The following is a 23,156-nucleotide window of genomic DNA, read 5'->3' as shown; positions in this document are numbered from 1 at the left end:
TAAAAGACTTCAGAAGTTTATGAAGACAGCAAGTATATTGTTAATATGCCTCTAAAGACCATGAAAGCTACTAAGTATTGAGGAGTAATTTTGGCAGAATAAGAGAAAAATATTCTTGAATTGTTGTTCAACCATCCTCATCTGATATGTATTCAAATTAAGGTAATACCTGTTATACAAAATTATTTGTGTTGAAAGAAGCTTTCAATTATTCTAGGTACATTGAAGAAATGGATGTACTCTAAATTGTGAAAGAGACTGAAGGGTTTTCCTTGGAGGCTCACAAATTGTAGAGAATGCTGAATTTTTGTACTGTGAATGTGTATTTCCTTTGGCTATTTGTGAAGCAAGAGCTTAATTTTCAATTGAGCTGTTCCAGGCCTTGGTGCATTTTACAGCTCAGTTTGTTTCCCAGCTTAGCGGCTCAATTGGCGATGTGCACATTTTGCTTCCACTGCCTGGGAAAGATGACTGAAGGAAACACCAAGTATCTGCTTTTGTTTCCTGGTGCCTATTGACAGAGACTGATTTGCATTTCAGAGTTTATTCTAAGGCAGGTTGCTGACTCTTCACTAGTCTATACATTCGGCATGCCCACCCCACATACTACTCATGCTTTATTCTTGTCTTTCTTTCTGGAAATAGGCATTTCATTCTGTATCTGAGATAAGCTGACAGGGAATGGCACTCTTTTGTACTAGCATCACCTTTGTATTGCAAGAGCTTTGGAGGCTGTAGAGTAGCAGGGATGCAATCACTACTTGGGGCCTGTACAACAGCAGGAGTTATGGCAGGGTTAGCCTTCAGAAGTCTTATGCATGCAAAGTAAAGCTAATAACAATTGACATAAATTAAGAAATAGCTAATTTAATACTAGAAGTCTTGTTTGGATATTCAAACCTTTACATTTATGTCAAAGATGAAATGGCCATAACTGTAAAAGAACAAAACCCATGGAAAAAGGACTTTAAAAATTGATAACTTTTGTTTGCTTCTGTTTATTTTCAGTTTGCTTATAGTGATCCTGCCAAAAGAATGTGTAATTATGTTTCACAGTCTATGACTAGATCAATTTTAGAAGATAATTTGGAAGGATCAATCTTTTTTAGCTTCTCATTGCTCATTCTTCCCCTCTCAGGACCTGAACACTGATTCATATTTGCTCTTACTGATTAATGTATGTAAGCAGAAAATGTTGTGTAAAACATACATTTATTTAAAGGGTAATAGAAAATCTCACTTGAATTTTCAAATTTGGTGTAAACATTCTGTCATTAAGCATACTTAAGTCCGTGTCTTTCTACACAAAGGCTTGCAAACTGAAATTCACACCCTTTACATCCTACTGTAAAGATTTCAAACACAATCACAACTGAACTAAAAATAAGAGTGAAGAAGTAGTTGCGTGGTTTAGTATTAATAAACCTGAAATAGAAAAGCAGATTTTTTTCATAAAATGATTAATCTAATAATTTGATGCATGCTAATAGAGTTCTGAAAAAAAAAAATAAATCTCATTTTAAAACAGCATTGCAAAGCATAAATAAACTTGCTATGAATGGAAAATCATCTTCTCTGCAGAAGCAAAAGCAAAAATAGACCACTATGTCAGTCACTGCTTGAACTGTCTGAACTGTTAGAAGATGAATTTTTTTCCTTTCGTCTCTTCTTTTTCTCCTTTTTGTGATGCTTTCCTTTCTTAGATTTATGCTTTTTCCCCTTTTCCTTTTCTTTTTTGTGTGATTTTTGTTTTTTTGACTTTGGCTCATCCTCTTCTGCTGAACTTGATGAGGAAGATCTAGTAAAAAAATACAGATCAATATGTAATTAAAGAAGGAAAATGACACAATAATAATTTAAGGTGTCAGTATTTTTGTAATGTCACAAATTGAATTTGGTGTAGAATTTGTACAGTAGCATCCACTGGAAGACTTACGATATCTGGGCCTGCATGTTTAAGTTAAATGATGACTTTGCTAATATGACTTTCATGCCGGAAAAGCAGTATGTTTATAATACAGAATAAAAAATAATGGAATAGGCAAGTTGTGTGGGTTTTCAGTCTTTGAGAAAAGAAAGACCCAGAGTACATATCATCAAAAAATAAAGTATGACAACAATGAGCTTCTGTTTTTAAAATACCACATGATCAGTAACAATGTTAATTAATGCCTTCAGATATACGTCCCTGATGCAAAAATCTAAGAGAAACTGTTACAAAAAAATTTTATGTTCTTGCAGCTCATACTATTGAGAGGAAATAAAATACAAGAATCTCAAAAGTCACATCTGCATTGTGACACATACTTTAAGAAGATGAGGTCAGGAGTTGAACTAAGCTAAAGAATTCCCAGAACATGTAAACTCAAAGGAATGTTTGAGTATGTATAATATTCATTAATATGGATTTGACCAATGCAATGAAAAAGTATGTAAGAAAAGTTGTTATATTTAACCATATGCACCTGGCTATGGCTATGCACCCAGCACTGTTACTTTTGCTTTATCCCTTATTAAACTTTTAAAAAATTTAAAGAGTGAGCCTCATTTCTCACAAAACCGACAACCAGATTGACTCTCTTCTGTTCCATTTCTTCACAAGTGTAAGGGCTGTCTTCAAAAGTGGAAGTTTGAGCTACACAATGTAAATAAGGAAAAGGAAAAATGCAAGTACAACAGGTATTAAATCCTGTTTCTTTGTTTTGGAGGGACATCTTGTGGTATCCATATACATTTTACAGTTTGTACCTTCCAGTGCAGTTCCTGGCACATTCTCTTATCAATTGTCTTAATGAAGAAACATTAGTCTCATCTATAGTCTCACTTAAAAAAAAAGAAAAAAACCCAAAAAAATGAAGTCAGTCCACAGGCCAGAACTCAGATTCACAATACATTGGGGTATTATGACATTTTAAGCTTCTACGCGAACAGGTACACTAAAACTCAACACCTGTTCAATATTACAGAAGTTTCCCTTTTGATAACTGCGAGTTACTCAGAGCCTGCAGGTGTGCTTACATATGCATGTGTGCACACAAAGAACCCTACAGTCTCTGAATTTCAGAGAACCTTCTCCACCCTGGCTAGGCTGGGGACCAACCCCACAATCCTCCTGACTTGTTCTTTTCCCATCACAGCTTGCTTAGAGTTGGACAGCAGTTGGACTGCTTTCTCTGATCTGCAGACCTGCAACTTGCTAGAGCTTTCAAAACTCCTATGATCCTAACTCCACAGCAGAATGCCTAGTCTCTAGCACTAATCTAAGAACATTTACCTTACCGTTATTTTACTATTATTCAGTTCTCACTGGGAAAAAAAAGAACTTTTCAAATGGAAGAAGTACTTGAAAGAAAGTTGCATCAATAGAAGCAATATTTCCTGAGAAAACACAAGTCTCAAAAATATTTCTAAAGCTGTGTTTTGAGATTAAAAGAGGTGTGTGAAGGTTACCTTTTTCTCGGTCTTTTTAATTTTGTTTTCTCTTTGCTTCTTCTTTTTTGTTTCTTTTTTTCTTCCTCTTCATTTAAATCTATAGGTAGAAAGTTAAAGTTTACAAAATACTTGTCTGAATTAATATCAGCATTAAAAATTAGGTTCAGTAGCAATGTCAAGTTACTACAAAATTCTTGTTAAAAAGTTTTCTTTTTCTTCCCTCAAATTCTGGTTAGTTTAGCAATTTCAGAAATATATTGCAGTAGCAGCAGGACTTTTATACACAACTTACATTGTATTCACATTGATCTAAGCACTAAGAATGAAGGAAGGCCTGTAAAATATAGCAAAAATACCTTTTCCTATAAATTTACACCAGATTCAGGTTTTCATATCTGTTCTTTATCACAGAAAGGGTGATAAAGTTCTGGAATGGTCTGCCTGGGGAGGTGGTGCAGTCACCAGCCCCGGATGTGTTTAAGAAAAGAATGGATGTGGCACTCAGTGCCAAGGCTTAACTGAGGTGTTAGGTCATGGGTTGGACTCGATGATCTTGAAGGTCTCTTCCAACCTAGTCATTTTGTGATTCTTCTGTATTTTAACAGTTTTAACATTTAACATACATGTCCAAGTCTGAAAACTAGAACAAATAAAGAAAATAATATTCTGTTAGGCTTCCTTGAGTTACTTGTAACTTGAGTTACATCCCTATTTCATGCTTCACAAACAGCAACACCATAAGTGAGACACAGCTGTTTTTCCTGCAGATATCCATCTTCAATATGCTTAGGAAAAAATGCAACCTTTACATTCAAAAATACATAGTAAATGGTAGGTATTTTTTTCCGAAGAGACTTGTTCCAAGAAAGTACCACTGCAATACCAGTTCAGCACTCTATTGATAAACAGCCCATCCACTTTTTTTAAAGTGTACAACTAACTACAGGGTTCTATCTATCCCTTTTTCTTTCTAAACAGCATCTTCGGTAGGAACTAAATGCTAGCGCATATGAAAGCAAAAGAACAAAACATAATGAAAAACAGAAGGGCAGAAGAGAAGAATGTTCATTCATTTAAAATACATTGAGGTGAAACAAACTCCCCTTCTTGCTTACATGCACAACCTCTTTAGAGTCCAAATTCAAATGAACTCAAGTATCTGATAAACATCTATTCTCACTCTGACAAGGAGTTGATACTCAGACCTTCCAGATATAGAACAGTACTTCTCAAAATATGAATGACTGAATTCCAGTCTACTAGCTTTTTCAGTCAAAATCCTGCTTAGGAACTGCAGAGAAATTCAGGTGTCATATTTAGGTGTCATATTTCTCGGTAGTTAGAAGATATTTAAACTATATGTCATAATCAGAAGATTAACTCAGAACACACATGTCATTTTCTTCTAAGCAGCTTCTTAGTAAAAGATCAATTAATCTCTTGTATTTAGGAGGCCCTTTTGAGATATTCCAAACAAGTACATTAATAACTTCCTATAGAAGGAATTAATCATAATACTAAAAGAGTTTGGGTGTACCAAACATCTGAAGTCTAAACACATAAAGTAAAAGACCTATTTTTAAATCACAGTCTAAAAGAACTAGACAGAGTTATCAGAAAGGATAAAATGAGAGTCCCTGCACGTCAGAAGACTATTATCCAAAACCCATAAAAAACAACCTTACTCTTTTTTTCACGCATGGCTTGTAATCTCTGTAGTTCCTCTTCCTCGCTGTCTTCACTGCTAGTGCTGCTAACATCCAAAACAATATCTCTTTGAGGATCTACTCGGAGGAAGTTTCGACATTCAAATGTCAGATGACCAGCTGAACAAAATAAATATACAGAAAGAAAAATTACAATTTACAAAAAAAAAAAACCCAAAAAACCAAAACAAAAACAAAAACAAACAAACAAAAAAAAAACACTAAAGAAAATTGATTTTTGTATTATTCAGTTTTGAGAAGTGAAAGTAAAAAAGGTAGGCTGTGATCTGTGAAAGGAGCAGGAGAAAGCTTACTTTGAAGAACTTTCCAAGAATTTGATAGGTTGTGCAATGCTCTTCTATTTAAGAGTGCTTTATGGCCTCTCTCCTATTCTGCTAATTTGAAGATTTTTTTTCAACTTTAGTTTCTATTTTTTAATGGTCTTAGGTGCTTTCTTAAGAAATTACCTAAAAACATAGCATGAAATATTTAAAAAACTGCAGTAAGTGTTGCATTGCTTAACTCCCCCTAGTGAAATAGTAGAATCCTATTTACTTATGAGACATAATCTTTAACAGCCAGCACTTAATACTGACTAAACTACTGCCTGACCAGTATTTTTAGTTTTTTAAGTTACATCTTGATAATCATGACCAGCTAGAAACCTTGTGCTGAATACACTCATTACAATTTTTAAAAAGTGAAATTTAAAGAAAAGGAAGATATGGTTTGGGAGACACAATAATTCAAGTAGTAATTGAAATAAGCTCATGTTCTTAGTAAGGATGAAAACAAACTACCTACACCTTGAAGACAGATATTTTAGGAACATATAAACATGGATCACATGATATGACTACAAGTTTCCTTCTCTTTCAGAAAGCTTCTGATACTTGCTGCATGTAGAAAGAAAGCACTAAATCTATATTTATATCCACTGTTCTTTGAAGGAACAGATACACACAGCAAGTCGTTGACAAAATTTGTTGAAAAAGTCTGAAGTGAAAGAATGAAGAAATTTTTTTCCTGTCACCCAATGTAACACTCATATAAAAAACGCAAACAGCTTAAGCCACTGTGCTAAAAGTTAAAGACAATTCAGTACAAAACAGTGTCCATTCCTCCAATGTTCTAAAAATAAGAGTCAGTGATTTTAAAAATTAAAAATCTTCACTAAGACCTGTCTCCATTAATCAGGAAAGTAGCCACAGACATTTACAATCAGTGTATAATCCAAAGCATGAGCTAAATGCAAATTGTACAACTTCTAAGCAATAAAGGTAGCTGTTTCTTGAAATACACAATGCACAAAATAATATTTTCTTAGCATAAAAGATTATACAGATTTTAAACTATTTTTCTGGTGAATTAGATTGGATTTAACTTCAACTGAAATGCCTGCCTCTTTGCAGTCAGATTCAGAAGAAGCACAACTGCTTATATCAGTATATATCAAAGAAGGTGCTTTCAATTAAAAGTTTCTCAAGTAATTGCATTGAAATGTAGTATGTATTAATAAAATAGCGTAATTTTTTTTGTTGAGAAACTCAAAAAGCATTGGTAAGTGTCAGAAACCAGCGAACAAACATGAAATAAACAGAAGAAAGATAACATGGTAATTTCAACTGACAAATGTCTGGGCAACAAGGGAGAATACTTCTTTCCTTTTTTTCCCCTCTCTCCTCAAAAGGCAGTTCCACCCAACACCATAAACTGAAGAAAACAGTGTAACTTCATACTGCTTATTACAGACTTACGGTAGCCACACTTCTTGCATCCAGCTCTGATATTATCCTTATTTCCACCTGAAAGAGAAAATTTCACCAATTAGGTGCTGCTGAAGAGAACCTTCAAGTTTCTTTCAAATGTGGCTTGAAAATGTCAATATACAGACAGAAGTGATCGCCCCTCAAGAGTATTAAGTACACCAAGATCTCTTTAAAAAAACTGCTACTTTTCTGTGCAGTAATCTATCAAAACACACTTGACTAATTTAAACTGCTAGAGATCATTTAGTCTTTTATAATTTACTGCCAAATCCTAATTTGATTTATTGTGACCTTTCCACTTGTTTAGTAACAGTATGAACACAGTAACAGACACCTAACATTCCAGGGATCTGTAGCACACAATACATTCTACCGCTGCAAGGATGTTGACAGGCATTAACTGGAAACTCTGAAGTGATTTATATTTTAATTACAAGAAGTGACTTTACAAGGCAATTAAAAAGACCAAACCAAATTAAAAAAATCAATCCTTGAAAACAAAGAAGGAAATTTAAAAGTCAACAAAACGTTAAATTATTCTGAATCCAGACAACATGACACCAAACACAAAAAATGCAAGAAAGCAAATGTGTAAGAAAGCAAAGACAGTTAACAGAAAAGTTTGGATTCTAAGCAGGAAAAAGATCTGAATAATGCAAATTTTAGGTATTGAAAGTGTGTGATTCTCACATGGGATACAACAGTTAAGTTAAACGGACAGAGTAAGACACAATTCAGAAGAAACACCAGGGATTTGTCCCACCCCCCAACAGATCAATCTTAATTTTAATAATTTAACCTATTGGTAATGAAAGTGACAATTGAATTCCCAAAATCAAAGGATGTCATTCTATCTCCCAACTGAATACTGCAGAAAAACCCCAGCAACTTAAGCAGTGATATACTATCAGAAATTGAGTATATGGGTCCCATTAATTTAAACTATGACTTACTGAAACAAGCACTGTCTTTAGAAAATTCTATTCAAAATAACAGAAACCTTCAAACCCCAAGTTGAAAAAACTACCTTGGAAACTTGGACAACTCAGGTGTATGCCTTAGAGAGTGTTGGAAAGCCAAGCAACAAAGATCCATACATTCCACTATAACAGATGACTTTCTGCAGATCCCAAACCCTTAGTATTACATATTCCCTTCAAAGTCAGCAGTGTTCAGGTACCTGTTTTGTGCCTACCTTTAGAAGGACACCCATGAGAGAGATAAGGAAGTAGGATACAGAGAAGAAAGAGTCACAAAATAAAAATCAAAATCATACCTATAACCTGCAATGGTCACATCAGAAAACCACTCAAACCAGCATCTGCTTTTTCACTACTCCTTGGGACTAGAAAACAAGATTACTCAAGCCACCTACTTTGTCCCAATTTTCTGAAATATTTCTGAGTCAACCTCAACCCCACTGCATAGCTGACCCATACATAAAGAAGGATTTGGTGTTCCAGCCAAGGAAGGTCAGTAAAGTCATGTGCACACAACAGAATTCTCCCGTGTAAGCCAGGCTCTCCAAAAGAGACACCCAGCAGATATCAAGAATGCAAATATTGTCATCAAATATTCCTACCAAATTCCTAGGACTGAAATTTTGTTATTGTTTTAGGTTTTAAATTATGTTAGAAGCAGGAGTTGAGATGAAATTTTAACTGACTAAAAGCAAACTAACTGCCAGAAGCTTCCTTTCTCACTCCTTCTTCTTCCTGTATCTTAATTCTCAAGACAATTAACAAGTGGCACAGAACTAAGGACTTCATTCATTCACTGGAGCATAAGACTGAAAAGAAAACCTGTGGGAACTTTTGAATGCAAACATGTCTTCCTCAAAAACCCCTTCTAGAATGGGAACAAGCTTATGAAGGCCTTCGTTTAATCAGAGAAGTAGATTGCCAAAGCTCAGGCCTGTTCAGCTGTTCTCGAACCAAACACTCCCCCTTTTTCAGGGCAGGAACTCACTACGGAGCAATGGCGATCGTGTTCGGCCAACACAGACCTGAGCACCTCGCAAATCGCGCAGGTGTTTCTGCCTGCCCTGACTCACAACAATCTACTGGGACCCAAGCATTAATCCAGAACGACAGCGGAGACGAAAAGCCAAGTCTGACAACCACCGTTCTTTAGCTCTAACCTCAGAGAAGGAGGCGATGGGAACGCAGCGCTGGGTCACCCAGAAGCTCGGGGAGGGGTCCCCCAGCCCCAAGAGGACGCGCCGCAGCGCCCCTGGCTGCTCCTGCCCAGCGTGGGCACGGCCCCATCTCCTCTCCATCTCCCTGCCGCTGCCCCCGGCAGCGCGGACCGGAGCAGCGCCCGCCGCCCTCCGCACGCCCTCCGTTTCTCAGCCGCGCGCCCTCCCCGCGCAATTGTCCCAATTGTCCATCGCCCCGCTGCTCGTTCCCGTCCCCAGGCTGCCGGGCCGGAGCCGCCCGGCGCTGCCCCTGCCCCGCCGCGGTCCCGGGCGGGCGCCCCTCACCCGGCAGAGCCATCCCGCCGTTCTCTCTGGACTGGACCGGCCCGCACGCGCAGCGACCCCTCTCCCCGCCGGAAAGCTTTGCCCGGCGCACTCTCGGACCGTACCACTCCCAGGGAAGGCAGGGGACTTCAGCACCCCTAGGACGGGAGCCACGGTGGGGGACCACCTCCACAAATGTGTGGAGAAGCCTGCGGATATTTTCTCAGACACGTTTATTCTCAGTGAATCTCGGAAAGACTCCGGTCGGCAGCTCATTCCTTCATCCTTTCTTCCGGCTTGTGCAATTTCATCCCCCCTTCCCTGGGCTGCATACGGACGCCCAAGATGGCGGACGGCTGGGGCCGGTAGGAAGTGTTGGCGGCGAAGCGGGGTCTGGCGTCGGCCGCTGGGGAGGGTTCACCGGCCGGGCCGGTCCTTTCCCCGCCATGAGCAACATCTACATCCAGGAGCCGCCCACCAACGGGAAGGTAGGCTGCCAGGGAGAAATCCTGGAGAAGTTGTATGTTGTAGGGTTATGGGGAGACAGGCGAGAGGAACACGAGCTAGCTTGGGTAGTGGTGGTGATGATGATAGTGATGGTGGTGATTGGGGGTGGGGAAGTCGTTGTTTCTGTGGTTGATTGGTTTGGTTAAAGTTACTTCTTTGACGCTGCCAGAGTCAAAGCATGTGGCGTGATGTCTGGAGACATAACACAGAACAGTCCTCGGAGATTTAAATTTAATTTCCTCTTTTCCCGATTATATCTTACTTCCTTAATTTTGTTATGATTTCTCACTGAATGTAATGTTCCTTGTAAGAGCGATACCTTTGGATATTTATGGCTTTTTTTTCCCATGTTGTTTCATTATAGAAATGATAAAGGGTATCTTAAGTTTCTGTGAAGCATCAGCCACGTTGTGTTACGTGTTGTGTTATTACACCTATATTATACATCTTTTTTATACATATTGATTCAGAGCTCAAGTTCTGGAAATGCTAGTTAGAATTAACAGTAGCTATCTGACACTCTTAGATATATACTATTCTTACAAATATAACAAATTCAGATTTATTTTTTAGGCAGTTATACCTTTATTCAGTGACTAAGTTACAATAAAACTGAGGCTACATTTATCTGTATCTTTATAGGTTTTGCTGAGAACTACAGCAGGAGAGATAGATATAGAATTATGGTCAAAAGAAGCACCAAAAGCATGCAGAAATTTCATCCAGCTATGTATGGAAGGTAATGATTGAATGGGGTGGGAATTGTTGAAATTACTTACTATGTGATCTTTGTGCCCTTTCTGTAAAATAGAGGTCATCATTATATTTTGACTTCAGTATGTCGATAAGTTTGTGTTCAGAAATTATTAATTAACACTCTGACAATGTTTTTCAAGTTTACCAATGAAGCTGGTGGAGGAAAAAAAGTAAAAATTTTGGATGATTTTTTCAAACTAAGCTGATGACATAGTATTGAAACATTGTCTTTCAGAGTCTTGAGAGGCTTTCTTTCAGCAAATGTCTACAAAGTATAACATCATCGGTGTGTGCATGAAATGACAGTTACAATATTGGATATTCTCCAAAATTGTCATTTCTGCATCACAATTTACACTACCATTTATTTTTTCTTTTTTCCCTGAGTGCTCCTAATGTTTCAATTACTGTATTTTTTGATTGATGAAAGCTCTGTAAAACTTTCCACTGAAGTACTGGGTTCTAGAATGAGAAGCTCCCTTCTGAGAAAAATGTAACAAAAATCTGTGAAAGGCTTGATGCCTTTATATGTTTTCTAACTGGTATTATTCTCCCATTTAAGCATTTGTAAAATTGTGAAGAGTTCTTTTAGCCTTCATCTGTTAAACAAAAATAGCAGTCTGGGCTTTGTGCCTCCAGCACAGATCCAATCTGTTTTGTCCAGTCTCTTTGCCCGAATGTTGAGACTTTTTGAAATGGTAAAGGAATTTCTCGGCCTGTGATAAAGGTTCATGTATACTCAGTGGGCTTTAGTTATTTTCTGATTTTTTTTAATTGCTGTATAGCATCTTGTGCTTTGTAATACATTTAAGTATTTCTCATTAATATACCAGCATTTAACCATCCAGGACTGTGTCTAGTTATGCTGCAACATTTGCACACCCTGCTTTGTCTTGTAGCATGCTGCAGATTTTTTATTATTATTATTATTATTATTATTATTATTATTATATCAACCAGGGGCTTGGTTCAGGTAAAGTTTTGTTTTCAATCCTTTTGTTTTCTTATGATTTTGTAACCTCTATCAGATAAATAGATAGATAAAAGAAGATAGCTTAGAGAGCAAAATGTACCACATATTTCATTCTGCAAAAATTATCAGTTTTGGTACAGTATAGGTGATGAAAGATGTTCTATGCTGGTGAGTGAAAGTGCAAATCATCTGTATATGGGTATTGCTAATGTTGTACTTGAGATCTCATCCAGGATAGAGCACAGTATTTCTAGTTCTCCTTTAAAATTGGTGTATTTTGATAGTGTCATTCCAGTAATAAGATCTTAAAAGCTGAAAATAATGTAATTCATCAAGGTCATCTTGTTGGTGATGGGCAGGATTTTTTGCAAAAGAAATATGTGACACCATGGGATGTGATTTCCTAAGTCTGTGGAGAACAGAATGGAACCAAATAGAAGCCAACAGTGGAATCTAGTTGCAGTATTTGCTTTCTGGAACTTCAGTCTCTGGATATCACTGCAAGATCTATATGAAAGTTTGGGTTTGAGACCACTTACATGTATTTAATATCTTTTTTTTTAGAGTATTACAATAACACAATATTTCACAGAGTAGTGCCTGGCTTTATTGTGCAAGGGGGTGACCCCACTGGTACTGGATCAGGAGGAGAGTCAGTCTATGGAGCACCTTTCAAGGTGTGTATCTATATCTTACACATTAATTTGTTTGGTATTCTCTATCCATCCAACTTCTGAAAAATCAAATCTTATGTGAAAAGCATATGTGAGCAGTAGTTTCCTTCATGTGCTACTTCAGTGTGTTTGAATATGCCCTTGTAAATTGAGAGTTCTTAGATCTAGCTACTCTGGTATAATGATAAACCTGGAGGCTCAGATCCTGAGCAAAGCTACACACAGGCTCAGCAGCTGTGTTCTGTTCCACCAGACTGTTTTATTTCAGGTGGGACAGGCACCTTTAATTAGTGAATGAAGCTGCAAAGCCTTTTTCTGGGCCTTCCATCTTCTTGCTGACTTTTGCATCTAGCAAAGCCTGAAGTTTGTGGGAGGGAATGGTACCTGAGCAGAGAACAAAACAAAAATTACCAATATTGTAGTAGCATGGCTGCTTCAAACTAGTGGTATCTCAGTATAGCATTGTGATACGGCAGTGGTATTCATCATGTTCTCCTTGCTTTGAAAGGAGTCCTGTTTTGTCTTCCTAATTCCAGACAATGTTCTTCCTATGGATTTTTGCATTACTCTAATATTACAACCTGTTATTGTGCTTTTAGTAACTTTACATGAATTAGGATTTAAATTCAGTTTTCACATAAATACAGTGACTGTCAAGAATAGTATTTTTGCAAGAAGTGTATGAAATGCAGTTACTTTTAAAAATGTTTTTTATTTTCTTAATATTGGGAGGACAACAAATGCAAATAAAAACAATGAATAACAATTGATTTTTAGGCAACGACTGAAAAAGATAAAAGTAACAAGACAGACCTTAGCATTTTTTTGATTAGTAATGTGTCTTTCTCTAATTGATACTTTAATTTCTAATTTTTTGTTTGGTGTTTGTTTGTTGTGTGTTTATGGTTTCTTTTGAAGATTGTTCATTTGTTTTCATCATTAGAAGCACTAGGGATTAGAAATACTATCTAAAAATAATTTTTACTGTTCATAATAGGAACTTCTAAATATAATTCTGGCATTGAGTTTCAAAATACTTGGGATTTATTACTGTCTGAATTTAAAAGAAAATTAGCAGCATTTTTTTGTGTGTGCATGTTTATGTAAGTAATGTCACTCCTATCTTCTATCACGCTGCAGCTAAAGGAATGAAAAGATAGTTTAATACTGAAGTTGTTCTCTTTTCTGTCCTGCTTTTACCAGGATGAGTTCCACTCACGATTGCGATTTAATCGAAGAGGACTTGTTGCTATGGCAAATGCTGGGCCCCATGATAACGGGAGTCAATTTTTCTTTACATTGGGTCGTGCAGATGAACTTAACAACAAGCACACAATCTTTGGAAAGGTCTGTTACATGAATTGGAGTCCCAGTTTAAGTCTGATGGAAGCTACTACAAGTTTCCCTGAAGGCTGGTTTAGTATTGTTTGCTGCTATGTGCATTTGAAATTTACTTCAGTGCTTTCTATGCTCTCTCCATTCTCTTTGTTTCTTATATCTGGCAGAAATGTTTCTGTGGGTTGTTCCTGTTATTATCTATCTTGCTGTTGTTATTCTTCTAAATTGTATTTTCATGTTGTGCTACCTTTAAATAATCTTATTTGTATTATTATGGCTCTGTTATTAATCAGTTCATCTAATACTAATGACATGTTAAAAATTCTATTTAGAATTAATTAGATTCTAATTACCCAAGAAGGGTCAGGAAGATGAATTTACCACTCTCATTATTTACTTAAAAGAAAACAAAGCAAATATTTTTTTATTTCAGTGGTTTTTTGTTTTCCTGTTTCGTAGCTCACAGTAAGACTTCAACATCTTCATCTGCATACATTCTCAAAACTACCTGTATTCCTTCAATTTTTGCCATTAAATTTAAAAACCCAAACTTTTGTACATTGTACTTGCTGTCTTTTAGAAGTCTTACATGCTTAGAGTATTTCCTATAGCATTTGTACTTTCAAAAATTTTTACATAATAATTGCCTTGTATTTTGCAGAATAAATAACACAAATTACAGTAATGAACTTTCAAGCTTTTCTTTGTACATTTGCCAGGTTACAGGAGATACGATATATAACATGTTGCGCCTGGCTGAAGTAGAAGTTGACAAGGAAGAGAGACCTCTCAGTCCACACAAAATAAGAAGTAGTGAAGTGAGTATGTTCTGTTTGAAATGTGACATTTAAAATTTCTTTTGTGCATAGTCTTCAGAAAATTTGGCTTGTCCTTTTGCATATTGTTTTAAAATATCGAACCACTTAATTACAAAATATTTACTAAAGACATGTTTAAAATACTGTTTTTTTAAACAGGTTTTGTTTAATCCTTTTGATGACATTGTCCCACGACCAAACAGAAAACTGAAGAAAGACAAACCAGAAGAAGAAACTAAAAAGTCCAAAGTAAAAGGCACAAAGTAAATATATGCAACAGAAATGGTGGTTCATTTTCTTTCACCTTTAATTTGTAGCTTGGCAGGTTTCTACTTCCATTTCTGCCTTTGAAGCACTTCCTTGTTTCTGGGGGGTGGGGTCATGCAAATCGAGTTTCTCTGACTGAAATGTTACTGTGCATCTGCTGAGCTGTTACTTTTTCATGCATGGTGATAGTTTTCTGAAATAATAGAAGGTAGTTTATCTTTCCCATGTCCCACAGTGTGCAGTCATTTGACTGAGATGACACTGCAGTTAAAACCTCCTTGTGGGAGTAACTGGGTCACAGCTCAGTTGTTTGGGATTTTTTTAACTTATTTCATCAGATGCCATTTCTCCCCCACTGTAGAACTTAGCAAGAGGCAGGCATTTTGACATGGGAAATTTCTTTTCTGTGAATGAAAATTCACAAACATGCAATGAAAAGTAATAGGAATGCTAAAGTGGGCATGCTGTCAGTTTTGCTGCATAAAAATAGAACATGTTGCAACTGACTGGTTCCAACAGTGTGAACAATTAACTCTTGAAAAAGAAATTATAGCTCATAATTTTTTTAAATTGCATTCTGTGCATGTGTGCACATTTGATAAGTTTCTGAGCTTTCATATTTTGAAAAGCTTGTGTCTTGAATGCTGCTCTGTTGAGAAAAAAAGTGCAACAGAACTGTCAACATTCAAGAATCTGGGAAAATGAGTCAAGACAGGATTTCTTAAACTGTGTCTTAACTTATGCTTTGCTATCCTTGTTTTATCTCAGGAGTATAATACAACATGCTTTTCTGAATATTTATGATCTATTGCAAAGCAAAATGCGGTAGTTGGTTGGAATTGGTACATTTAGCGGGACAAAAAGTTTTTTTAAAAAGTATGAATGTAATATATTTCAAGTTAATGGAATGTTACTAAGACAGTATTTAAAATTTTACTAAAAAATTTCTTTTTTCTCTTAAAGAAACTTTAATCTGCTTTCCTTTGGGGAAGAAGCTGAAGAAGAAGAGGAAGAAGTCAGTAGAGTTAGTCAGGTATTATACCAAATTATCGTTATTTGTCTTTTCAACCTAATTACCTTTTCTGCATATTTGTGGAAAGCTTTAAAGGTTTTAGTCTTCTTCTTACTTTTGCGTTTTGAACAATAATAATAGCACTTGCTTCAGATTTTAGGATTCTGCTATTACAGCATTTTGAAAAAACAGAAGTTTTTAGCTTTCTTGATTTTGAGGGCACCTTGAGTTACTCCATGAATTTTTACATTTCCGTGAACAAAAAGTTTCATAGTTTCTATGTCTGCTGTTTAAAAGTCACGGAAGCAATTGGTACTTTATTATTTTTCAAGTCCTTTATTTATGATTGCAATTATATGGTAAAATACTTGAATACTGAGGATCATCTTATGCATTTCCAGTGCATGCTTAGCTCCATTTTCTTACATATATTCATCCATCTGTAAGCAAAATTAAGTGTGATTATTGTGGAGAAAATAGTCCATTATCATAATTTAATAATGCATTATAGTGAAATGTTCGCATTCACAGAACCAGGATTGCACAGGTAATCTTTGGTCTAACATGTCCTTCCCTGACTTGGCACTTAAATAACATTAGCTTCAAAATTTCTTAAATAAATTTCTGATTTAATTTCTACTGCTGACTAAATTGTTTTGGTAGACTCCTAGGCTTTCTACAGTACCTTGCTGCTTGAGTTAGTGATCAGACTACCATGGTTCTACATCCTGTACCACATAAGTGAAAAAATGGTTTTTAGTCCTCAGAAGTTAGCTAAAATACAAAAGAAAAACAGTGAATAATTATGGACAATATTACAGTGAGATTATATCAGTCAGAAAGCATCTTTAAGTATTTTTCTTTCTTTTTTTCAACTTACCAGTCAGACAAAGTTTACTTGTTTACCTTAATATGCTCATCGACTATTTTGCTCTTGCTGTTTATCTGGCTTCTGATACTGGGTTTGATTCAGTTGCTTGGACTTCCTTTCTTTTCATGCTAAATACTTGTTTTCAATTTAAAATTATCTAAATAAAGTGCTTCTTTCATGATAAGCCTAGTTTCAGTGTTTTCATGTTCTCTTTCAACTCATCCTCAAAACCTCATCTGCTTATTTGTTCTGACTAAATTCTGGATTGGCTGCAGCTAGATTAGTAACCATGACAACTCTTTATGAAGAAATTTATCTTCATTCTTTGTAACAAAATAAAACCTTCATTTTGATACCTCATTGTTTCTTCATAAGAGGTCTAGATCAGTGTCTCTGTAGTTCTGGACATAATCTGATTAAGTTGAAGTATATGAATATCAGCACTAACTTGCATTCTCTGTTTTCGATAAGAAAAATGGAAGGTCAAAGTTGTTATTGAGATACTTTGACACCTGCAAACTTAGAATCCTATGAGCTTTTTGTGGTTGCTAGATGCAGTAAATCTTGCTTGTTTAAGAGGGGCACAAAAGCTCTGAGTAAAATCCCTTTTAAGGCCTTGAAGGCTATTAGTGCAGTCAGGGCTCTAGGGCCCCCACTGGTCATTGATCAGTGTTAGCCTTCAGTGTCCAAACTGCTTATTGTCTGTACCTGTTTGGAGCACTTTGCCATACCACCACCACTCCAAACACACTACCCCTTCCTTAATAAAGGAATTCTCTTTTCATTTGGTAAATGTGTTAATCTTTGTTTTCTACATAATAAAAAATTGTAGTTGCATTTAAATAAGTAAGATTTTGTCCACATGTCTGCTGTCTTCTCAAAAGCATTAGACAATGCATCTGCAATGGAGACATTCACAGTACAGGTCACAATACGGACTGTTCTTGTAGCAGAAGACCTTATGTGTTAGATTTGACTCCTTGTGTCAGTAGATGATTCCTAAATGATGTATTCCAGACTGATATATTGCAGTTTGTTAATTTCTTTTATTTTTCCTTAGGGATCTAATTAGTGCTCTTCCAATTAATAAGTACTGTTTTGTACATGGTGGTTCTTTCAGTTGTCATGGGTCATATTGGAAAGTTAAGTTCTTACCTCTTTATTCACTCAAGTGTGTATGTGCTAGACCTACCATCTTTATGATGTGTAATGATTGTACATGACTAAACAGTATCTTTTTTTTTTCCTCTCTCTCTGTCCTTTAAGTGCATTGCTATTGCAAAAATAAATCTGTGGAGTCAGTTTCATGTTTCTCTTTCTGGAACACTTTATCTTCTTTCTGTTCTTAAAAGTGTTTATGCTTACTGGATAGGCTAAAACTAAAATGAAACAAGTTATGTTTTTCTTACCATAATCCTTTTCCACTATCTAGCCTTTTAAACTGAAATGAATAATAGCTTTTTTTCTTTTTTCTTTTTCTTTTAACAGAGCATGAAGGGAAAAAGTAAAAGTAGTCATGATCTCCTGAAGGATGATCCACATCTTAGCTCAGTTCCTGCTGTCAAAAGGTTAGTATGTAATTTCCAATTTCTAGAACAGATCTACTTTCAATATGTTATAACCAATTATCAGCATGTTTACTCATTTAAGAAATGTCAATTCACATTACTCTGTAAAAGATTAAGAGTGCCAGTGCTAAATCAGACCAAATATTTCTCTAACCCACTAAGCTGTCACCACCACTGGCCATCAGTGGATGCCCAGTAAAGAGTAAAAGCAATGCAAATGTAAAGTTTATCTGAGTAGTCTCCCAGCTTCCATCAACTTTAACCTCAGAGGACTGTCAGAGTTTGATGTGGTTCATCTATTTAGTAATCTTTAATAGAGCTCGCCTCAAAGTGTGTATTAAGTCCTTTGTAACATTGTTTCTATTCACACCATCATGTCTACTGCAGAAGTATCTCCCTTTTTCTTCTGAACCTGCATGCTACTAGTGACATTTCACAAATTCTCACTCTCATTCTGGAAGACAGAGCTGACAGTCCCTTTTATATCCCTCTTTACCACAATCCTTTCATAGACTATCACTTTCATAGCCTAAACTTTTAAAGTTATTTAAATTTTCTTCATGTTGAAGATGTTCTGTGCTGTGATTATTCTAGAGGGTTGCTGTTCCCAACCCTCTAACCCTGCTTATGCTTGAAAATATCTTTTTTTTTTCCAGATCTAAAGAACAAACAAAATATCAGGTTAATCAAAAATCTGTGTGCTTGAATAAACTTGGTTGTCTTCTCTATTTTTTGTACTTCATAAATTCTGATTTTAACCACAGTTGAGTAATAAAGTGAGAAATATCTATGAAAATATGTTAACTCCAAGAATTTGCTTATCTTAGAATCCTAGACTAGTTGGTTTGGAAGGAACAATTAAAATTTATCACACTCAACCCCCCTTTACTGAGCAGGGATATCTTCAGCTAGATCAGGTTGTGCAGAGCCCCATTCAACCTGGCCTTGAATATTTCCAGGAGTGGAGCATTAACCACCTCTCTGGGAAACCTGCTCCAGTGTCTCACCATCTGCATCATAAAAAACATCTTTCTTATGTCTAGTCTGAATTTACCTTCTTCTGGTTTAAAGCCACTACCCCTTGTTCTTTCACAACAGACCTTGCTAAAATGTCTGTCCCCATCTTACAGGCCCATGCTAAGTATGTAAAGGCTGTATGTTATAAGGTGTCGGTGGAGTCTTCTCCAGGCTGAACTATTGTGCCTTTCCCCATTGGAGAGGCGATCATCTTCATGGCTCTCCTCCGGAGTCCCTCTATCAGGTTTCTGTCCTTCCTGTGCTGAGACCCCAGAGCTGATGCAGCACTGCAGGTGGGGTCTCAGCAGAGCAGAGGGGCAGAATCCCCTCCCTGGCCCTGCTGCCCACACTGGATGCAGCCTCCCAAGGTCCTCCTTGCTGGGCTGCTCAGTCCATTCATCCCCTGTCTGTATTGATATCAGCGATTGCCCTGACCCAGGTGCAGCACTTTATTAAATAATGTCATTGATTACAACACATCTAAAGTTTCTTTAATGATCTTGATTACTTATTGATTGCTTTTAGCACACTTCAAAGCCTTGACTTCTTTAGCATTCCTTGTCTTTTCTCTAGCATAACTTTTTTTTTTTTTAAATGTGGGCTAAAATTATTCAAGGACCCTTATTATTAGTTTGTGATAATTAATGGTGGGTGTGTTAGCCATAGTGTATTCAGATAGATTTATTTTTTAATTTACCAAGCTGTAGCTGTATAACAAATTTAAATCTTGATGTTAAGCTTAGGTATCAGTAAAATGCATCTTCCAAAATATAAACTAGTTGCAATGAAATGCTACTAATTGTTTGATAAATGAGATTGAAAGAATCTCAACTGAGTTTTGGTGGTTTTAACTGTACGTATTAGTGTTTTGCTTGAATAGCTCAAGATATGGTTAAGATTTCTCCATTGTGTGAATGCCCTTGTTTTTAAGCATTTTTAATTAGAAAAGATTGTGATAGTCAAATGATAGAAAATAATATTTATACTTTAAAGATAAATGCAAGGATGATGTAAAGTAGTAAGTTTACTAAAATTTCAGGTGGCTAACAATTTTTTTATTTAAGAAATGTTGGGTTTTAAATATTATTTTGAATCTCCTCTAGCACTTCAAAGTAATTATTTTTTTTTTTCTTTTAGTGAAGTGGCAAATGAAGAAAAGGATTTGAGTGAGGCAAGTAGTATTTTTTTACTAATAATTCTTTGTTTTTTACTGTGTGCAGATAAGATATCCTTTGGGGAACAAATGTTACTTTAGAGCTCTTTAAGAACTAGCTCAACTCAAATTTCTGGCAAAAGCGTGAAGGCTCTCTCTAAGCTCTAAGGTTTGGCTATTCACAGCAGGGTAGAATTAGCATACTACCTGCTGCCTTTTATAGAAACTGATGGTATCATATTTCAGTTAGTAGATTAGTTATATAGAAATATGGGATATGGTTTGTGTACCAAAGGGTGACAAACCATCAGAGTGATAAAAATCCTGAAGCTGCTTCTAAAAAAAAAATTAAAATCAAGGTTGTCTTTAATAATTATATAATTGCAATGTTTGAGGGTAAGTCGGCATGTGAGTCAGACTCCTGTTTGAAAGATTTCTTCAAGAGAGCAAAAACTCAGCGAATTATTAAATTGTAGCAGTGAAGTTGTATTGTTGAAGACTGTCACCTCTGAAAGACGTGGAATTGGAATAGTCAAGCAGGAACATTCATCTAAACATGGAGGCAGTTGAAGTACAAGAAAGTTTTCATACATGGTCCCAGTAAGCATAAATTTGTTACCTGAACGATGTCTCTGTCTCCAGCCATAGATCATGGGAGTACCCCTTTGAATTGCCATTGAGATAAGGATGTAATATATGAACTAGCACTGTAATCTCCCATTCATCTAATTGAATCCTGGAAAGTATTGTTTTCTGTATCGGTCCATCATGCACAAGTATTAACTACATTGTGTGTTGACACAGTGGAAGTAAAGGAAGAGCACAGTCTGTCGCATTCATGTGCCTAAAAAAAACCATCTGCTTACACACTTTTCCTTTTTTCACAAGGCATAGCATGAATTCAGGCTTTTTCACACTCCTCCTTTGTAATTCCTGCTGTGTAGGAGCATTTTAGTGTTAGAAGGGTTTGGAGAATGCTATTTAGTAATTTTTCACATATTCAAATATCCCTTTCTTAAGCAAACTGGATTTGGGGAGTGCAGAACATGGATGTATTAGGTTGAAGAATAAAAATGTAAATAAATATATCTAATTAAGCCAAAGTTGGAAATATGAAGGCTTTTCCTCATTTTTTCCTGGAGACGTGTTCTCTTTAGATTTTATTACATTTAAGATTTAGCTAACATCTAGCACTTCAGGCAGTTACCTGGGTCTTGTGAAGTGGTACTAGTATTTTATAATCTCTCTTGGAGTTACTTTAGTTAACACATCATAGGATCACTTTTGCATTTACACATCTGCAACTTATTGGTAGTTTTATAGCCAAACCTGGAAGCAAATAATTCTTCCAGATCTTCCTACTTCCCACAGCCTACAAGCTCATAGCATGTAAGAGAAACTCTTGTTAGTATTCCCTAAGCATCTGGCCTTGCTGTTCATGCTATTAAATACCATCTGTTTATCTTACTGCAGTCCTCAAATTTGTACATCTAATTCTTTGAGAGAGCCTTTATATTAGCAGTACCTCGTAGCTATTTTGTTAGGATTCTTTTTGTGCCCAAGTCATTAATGAAAACATTATATGAAATGTATTAATAAATTTTTTTCCCACCAGTGACATTTCTGCACAATTTCTTTTCCTCTTCCTATTTGTCTGTCAGTTGCTGAACAGTAAGTTTCATGCAGTACTATGTGTAGATAAAATTAGTTATCCACCCCTCAGATCAATAATTTCCTTAAAGGGGAAAATCACATTACATACAGTATCCAGTAGTCATTCTGTCACAAAATGTCTCATTACCGTATTTCTTTTCATATTAAGGAGAAGAATAGGGCAACTCCACCCAGCTAGTAACAGCAGCAAGAAGTAGTATAGCTTTCAGGCAGGCAGTTTTGCATTTCTGTGTCACATGGAGAACAACCATCAGCCAACAGACCAGCCACTTCCCTTTTGAGGTGCCATGCAGTTCAGTCTGGATTGTTGAATCTATTATTAGATCTGTTTGTTGAGAGAGAGAGGGACTAAAGGAGACTGGGCAGGAGAAAAGAGTAGAGCTGCAAGAGGGAAAGCAGTTGAGGAGGAAGGGCATATCCTATTTTCTCCCTGTTTTTCTAGAAGAAAAATGGTGAAATACTGTGCAAACTGAGGCTGATGTATGGTTTGGGAAGTAGTGGATTTAGCCAAGTGGGACAAGTTAAACCATTTTGTCTCTCCAATTTTAACCCTCTTCCTGTTACTCAGATATCTACAATTTTTAACTAGCTTACTACTTAGCAAGTGCTGTTTGTCTAGAACTGTGCATTTTTATTCCAGAAGTTCTCCTGTCCAATTAATTGTGTTTCACTGAAATGCTCTTACCTAAGCCCTAGTCAAATCTCCACCAGGAGTCTGTCTTTATCCTTGACCATTAAAGACTTCAAACACACAATCCTATCACTTTTTTTTTGGACCTCCCTCTGCTGTTGAGGTCTGTAGTCACCCGTCTCTCTGACAATTTATCATGTAAGCAAATCTTCTAGAAGGTTTCATTATCTCCTCTGTCAAAAAATATCTTTCTGGTAAATTAAGGAAAATGTTGATCCTGTTCCAGTTTTCTCTTCCCCTGTTAAAAAGGAACAGACAAAACTGCCCCAACAACCTTTCAGTCTTTTCATTGGCAAAATACTCAGCTGTTTTACTGTGCTGAATATTCAGAAATTCTTTCCTATTTCTGACTGGTCTTGTCTTGTCTAAATCTCAAATCTAAGCATAATAGTCTAAAGATTCCTAAACAGTGACTCCACTACAACTTCTAAAATTCAATTCTTGATTTTTCTCTTCTATTCCCAAATTT

General features: G+C 36.2%; 2 protein-coding genes across 3 annotated transcripts in view; one reads left to right on the top strand and one right to left on the bottom strand.

Annotated features, from left to right (window-relative positions):
* Window positions 1-1,193: 1,193 nt before the first annotated feature.
* Window positions 1,194-9,482, bottom strand: SREK1IP1 (SREK1 interacting protein 1). Of its 2 annotated transcripts, XM_053931635.1 has the most exons (6): window positions 9,390-9,482; window positions 6,896-6,943; window positions 5,118-5,258; window positions 3,451-3,529; window positions 2,749-2,823; window positions 1,194-1,798 (listed from the first exon to the last, which is right to left on the bottom strand). In XM_053931635.1, exons 1-6 carry the CDS (start codon window positions 9,400-9,402, stop codon window positions 1,609-1,611), a joined length of 546 nt encoding a protein of 181 aa, XP_053787610.1. In that variant the 5' UTR covers window positions 9,403-9,482; the 3' UTR covers window positions 1,194-1,608. The 2 variants fall into 2 exon arrangements, with proteins under 2 accessions (XP_053787610.1, XP_053787612.1); XM_053931637.1 differs by lacking the exon at window positions 2,749-2,823.
* Window positions 9,483-9,713: 231 nt separating this feature from the next.
* Window positions 9,714-23,156, top strand: part of CWC27 (CWC27 spliceosome associated cyclophilin) — a 95,773-nt gene continuing 82,330 nt past the window's right edge. Inside the window, exons 1-9 of the mRNA XM_053931629.1 lie at window positions 9,714-9,856; window positions 10,518-10,614; window positions 12,169-12,281; window positions 13,482-13,625; window positions 14,336-14,434; window positions 14,594-14,697; window positions 15,665-15,734; window positions 18,073-18,152; window positions 20,307-20,340. Coding sequence (XP_053787604.1) covers window positions 9,815-9,856; window positions 10,518-10,614; window positions 12,169-12,281; window positions 13,482-13,625; window positions 14,336-14,434; window positions 14,594-14,697; window positions 15,665-15,734; window positions 18,073-18,152; window positions 20,307-20,340 — 783 coding nt within the window. The 5' untranslated portion in view covers window positions 9,714-9,814. The remainder of the gene's footprint in view (window positions 9,857-10,517; window positions 10,615-12,168; window positions 12,282-13,481; window positions 13,626-14,335; window positions 14,435-14,593; window positions 14,698-15,664; window positions 15,735-18,072; window positions 18,153-20,306; window positions 20,341-23,156) is intronic.

Source organism: Vidua chalybeata, chromosome Z (genome assembly GCF_026979565.1).
Source record: "Vidua chalybeata isolate OUT-0048 chromosome Z, bVidCha1 merged haplotype, whole genome shotgun sequence".
Classification (NCBI taxonomy): Eukaryota; Metazoa; Chordata; class Aves; order Passeriformes; family Viduidae; genus Vidua; species Vidua chalybeata.
This window is presented reverse-complemented; position numbering and strand designations above follow the sequence as displayed.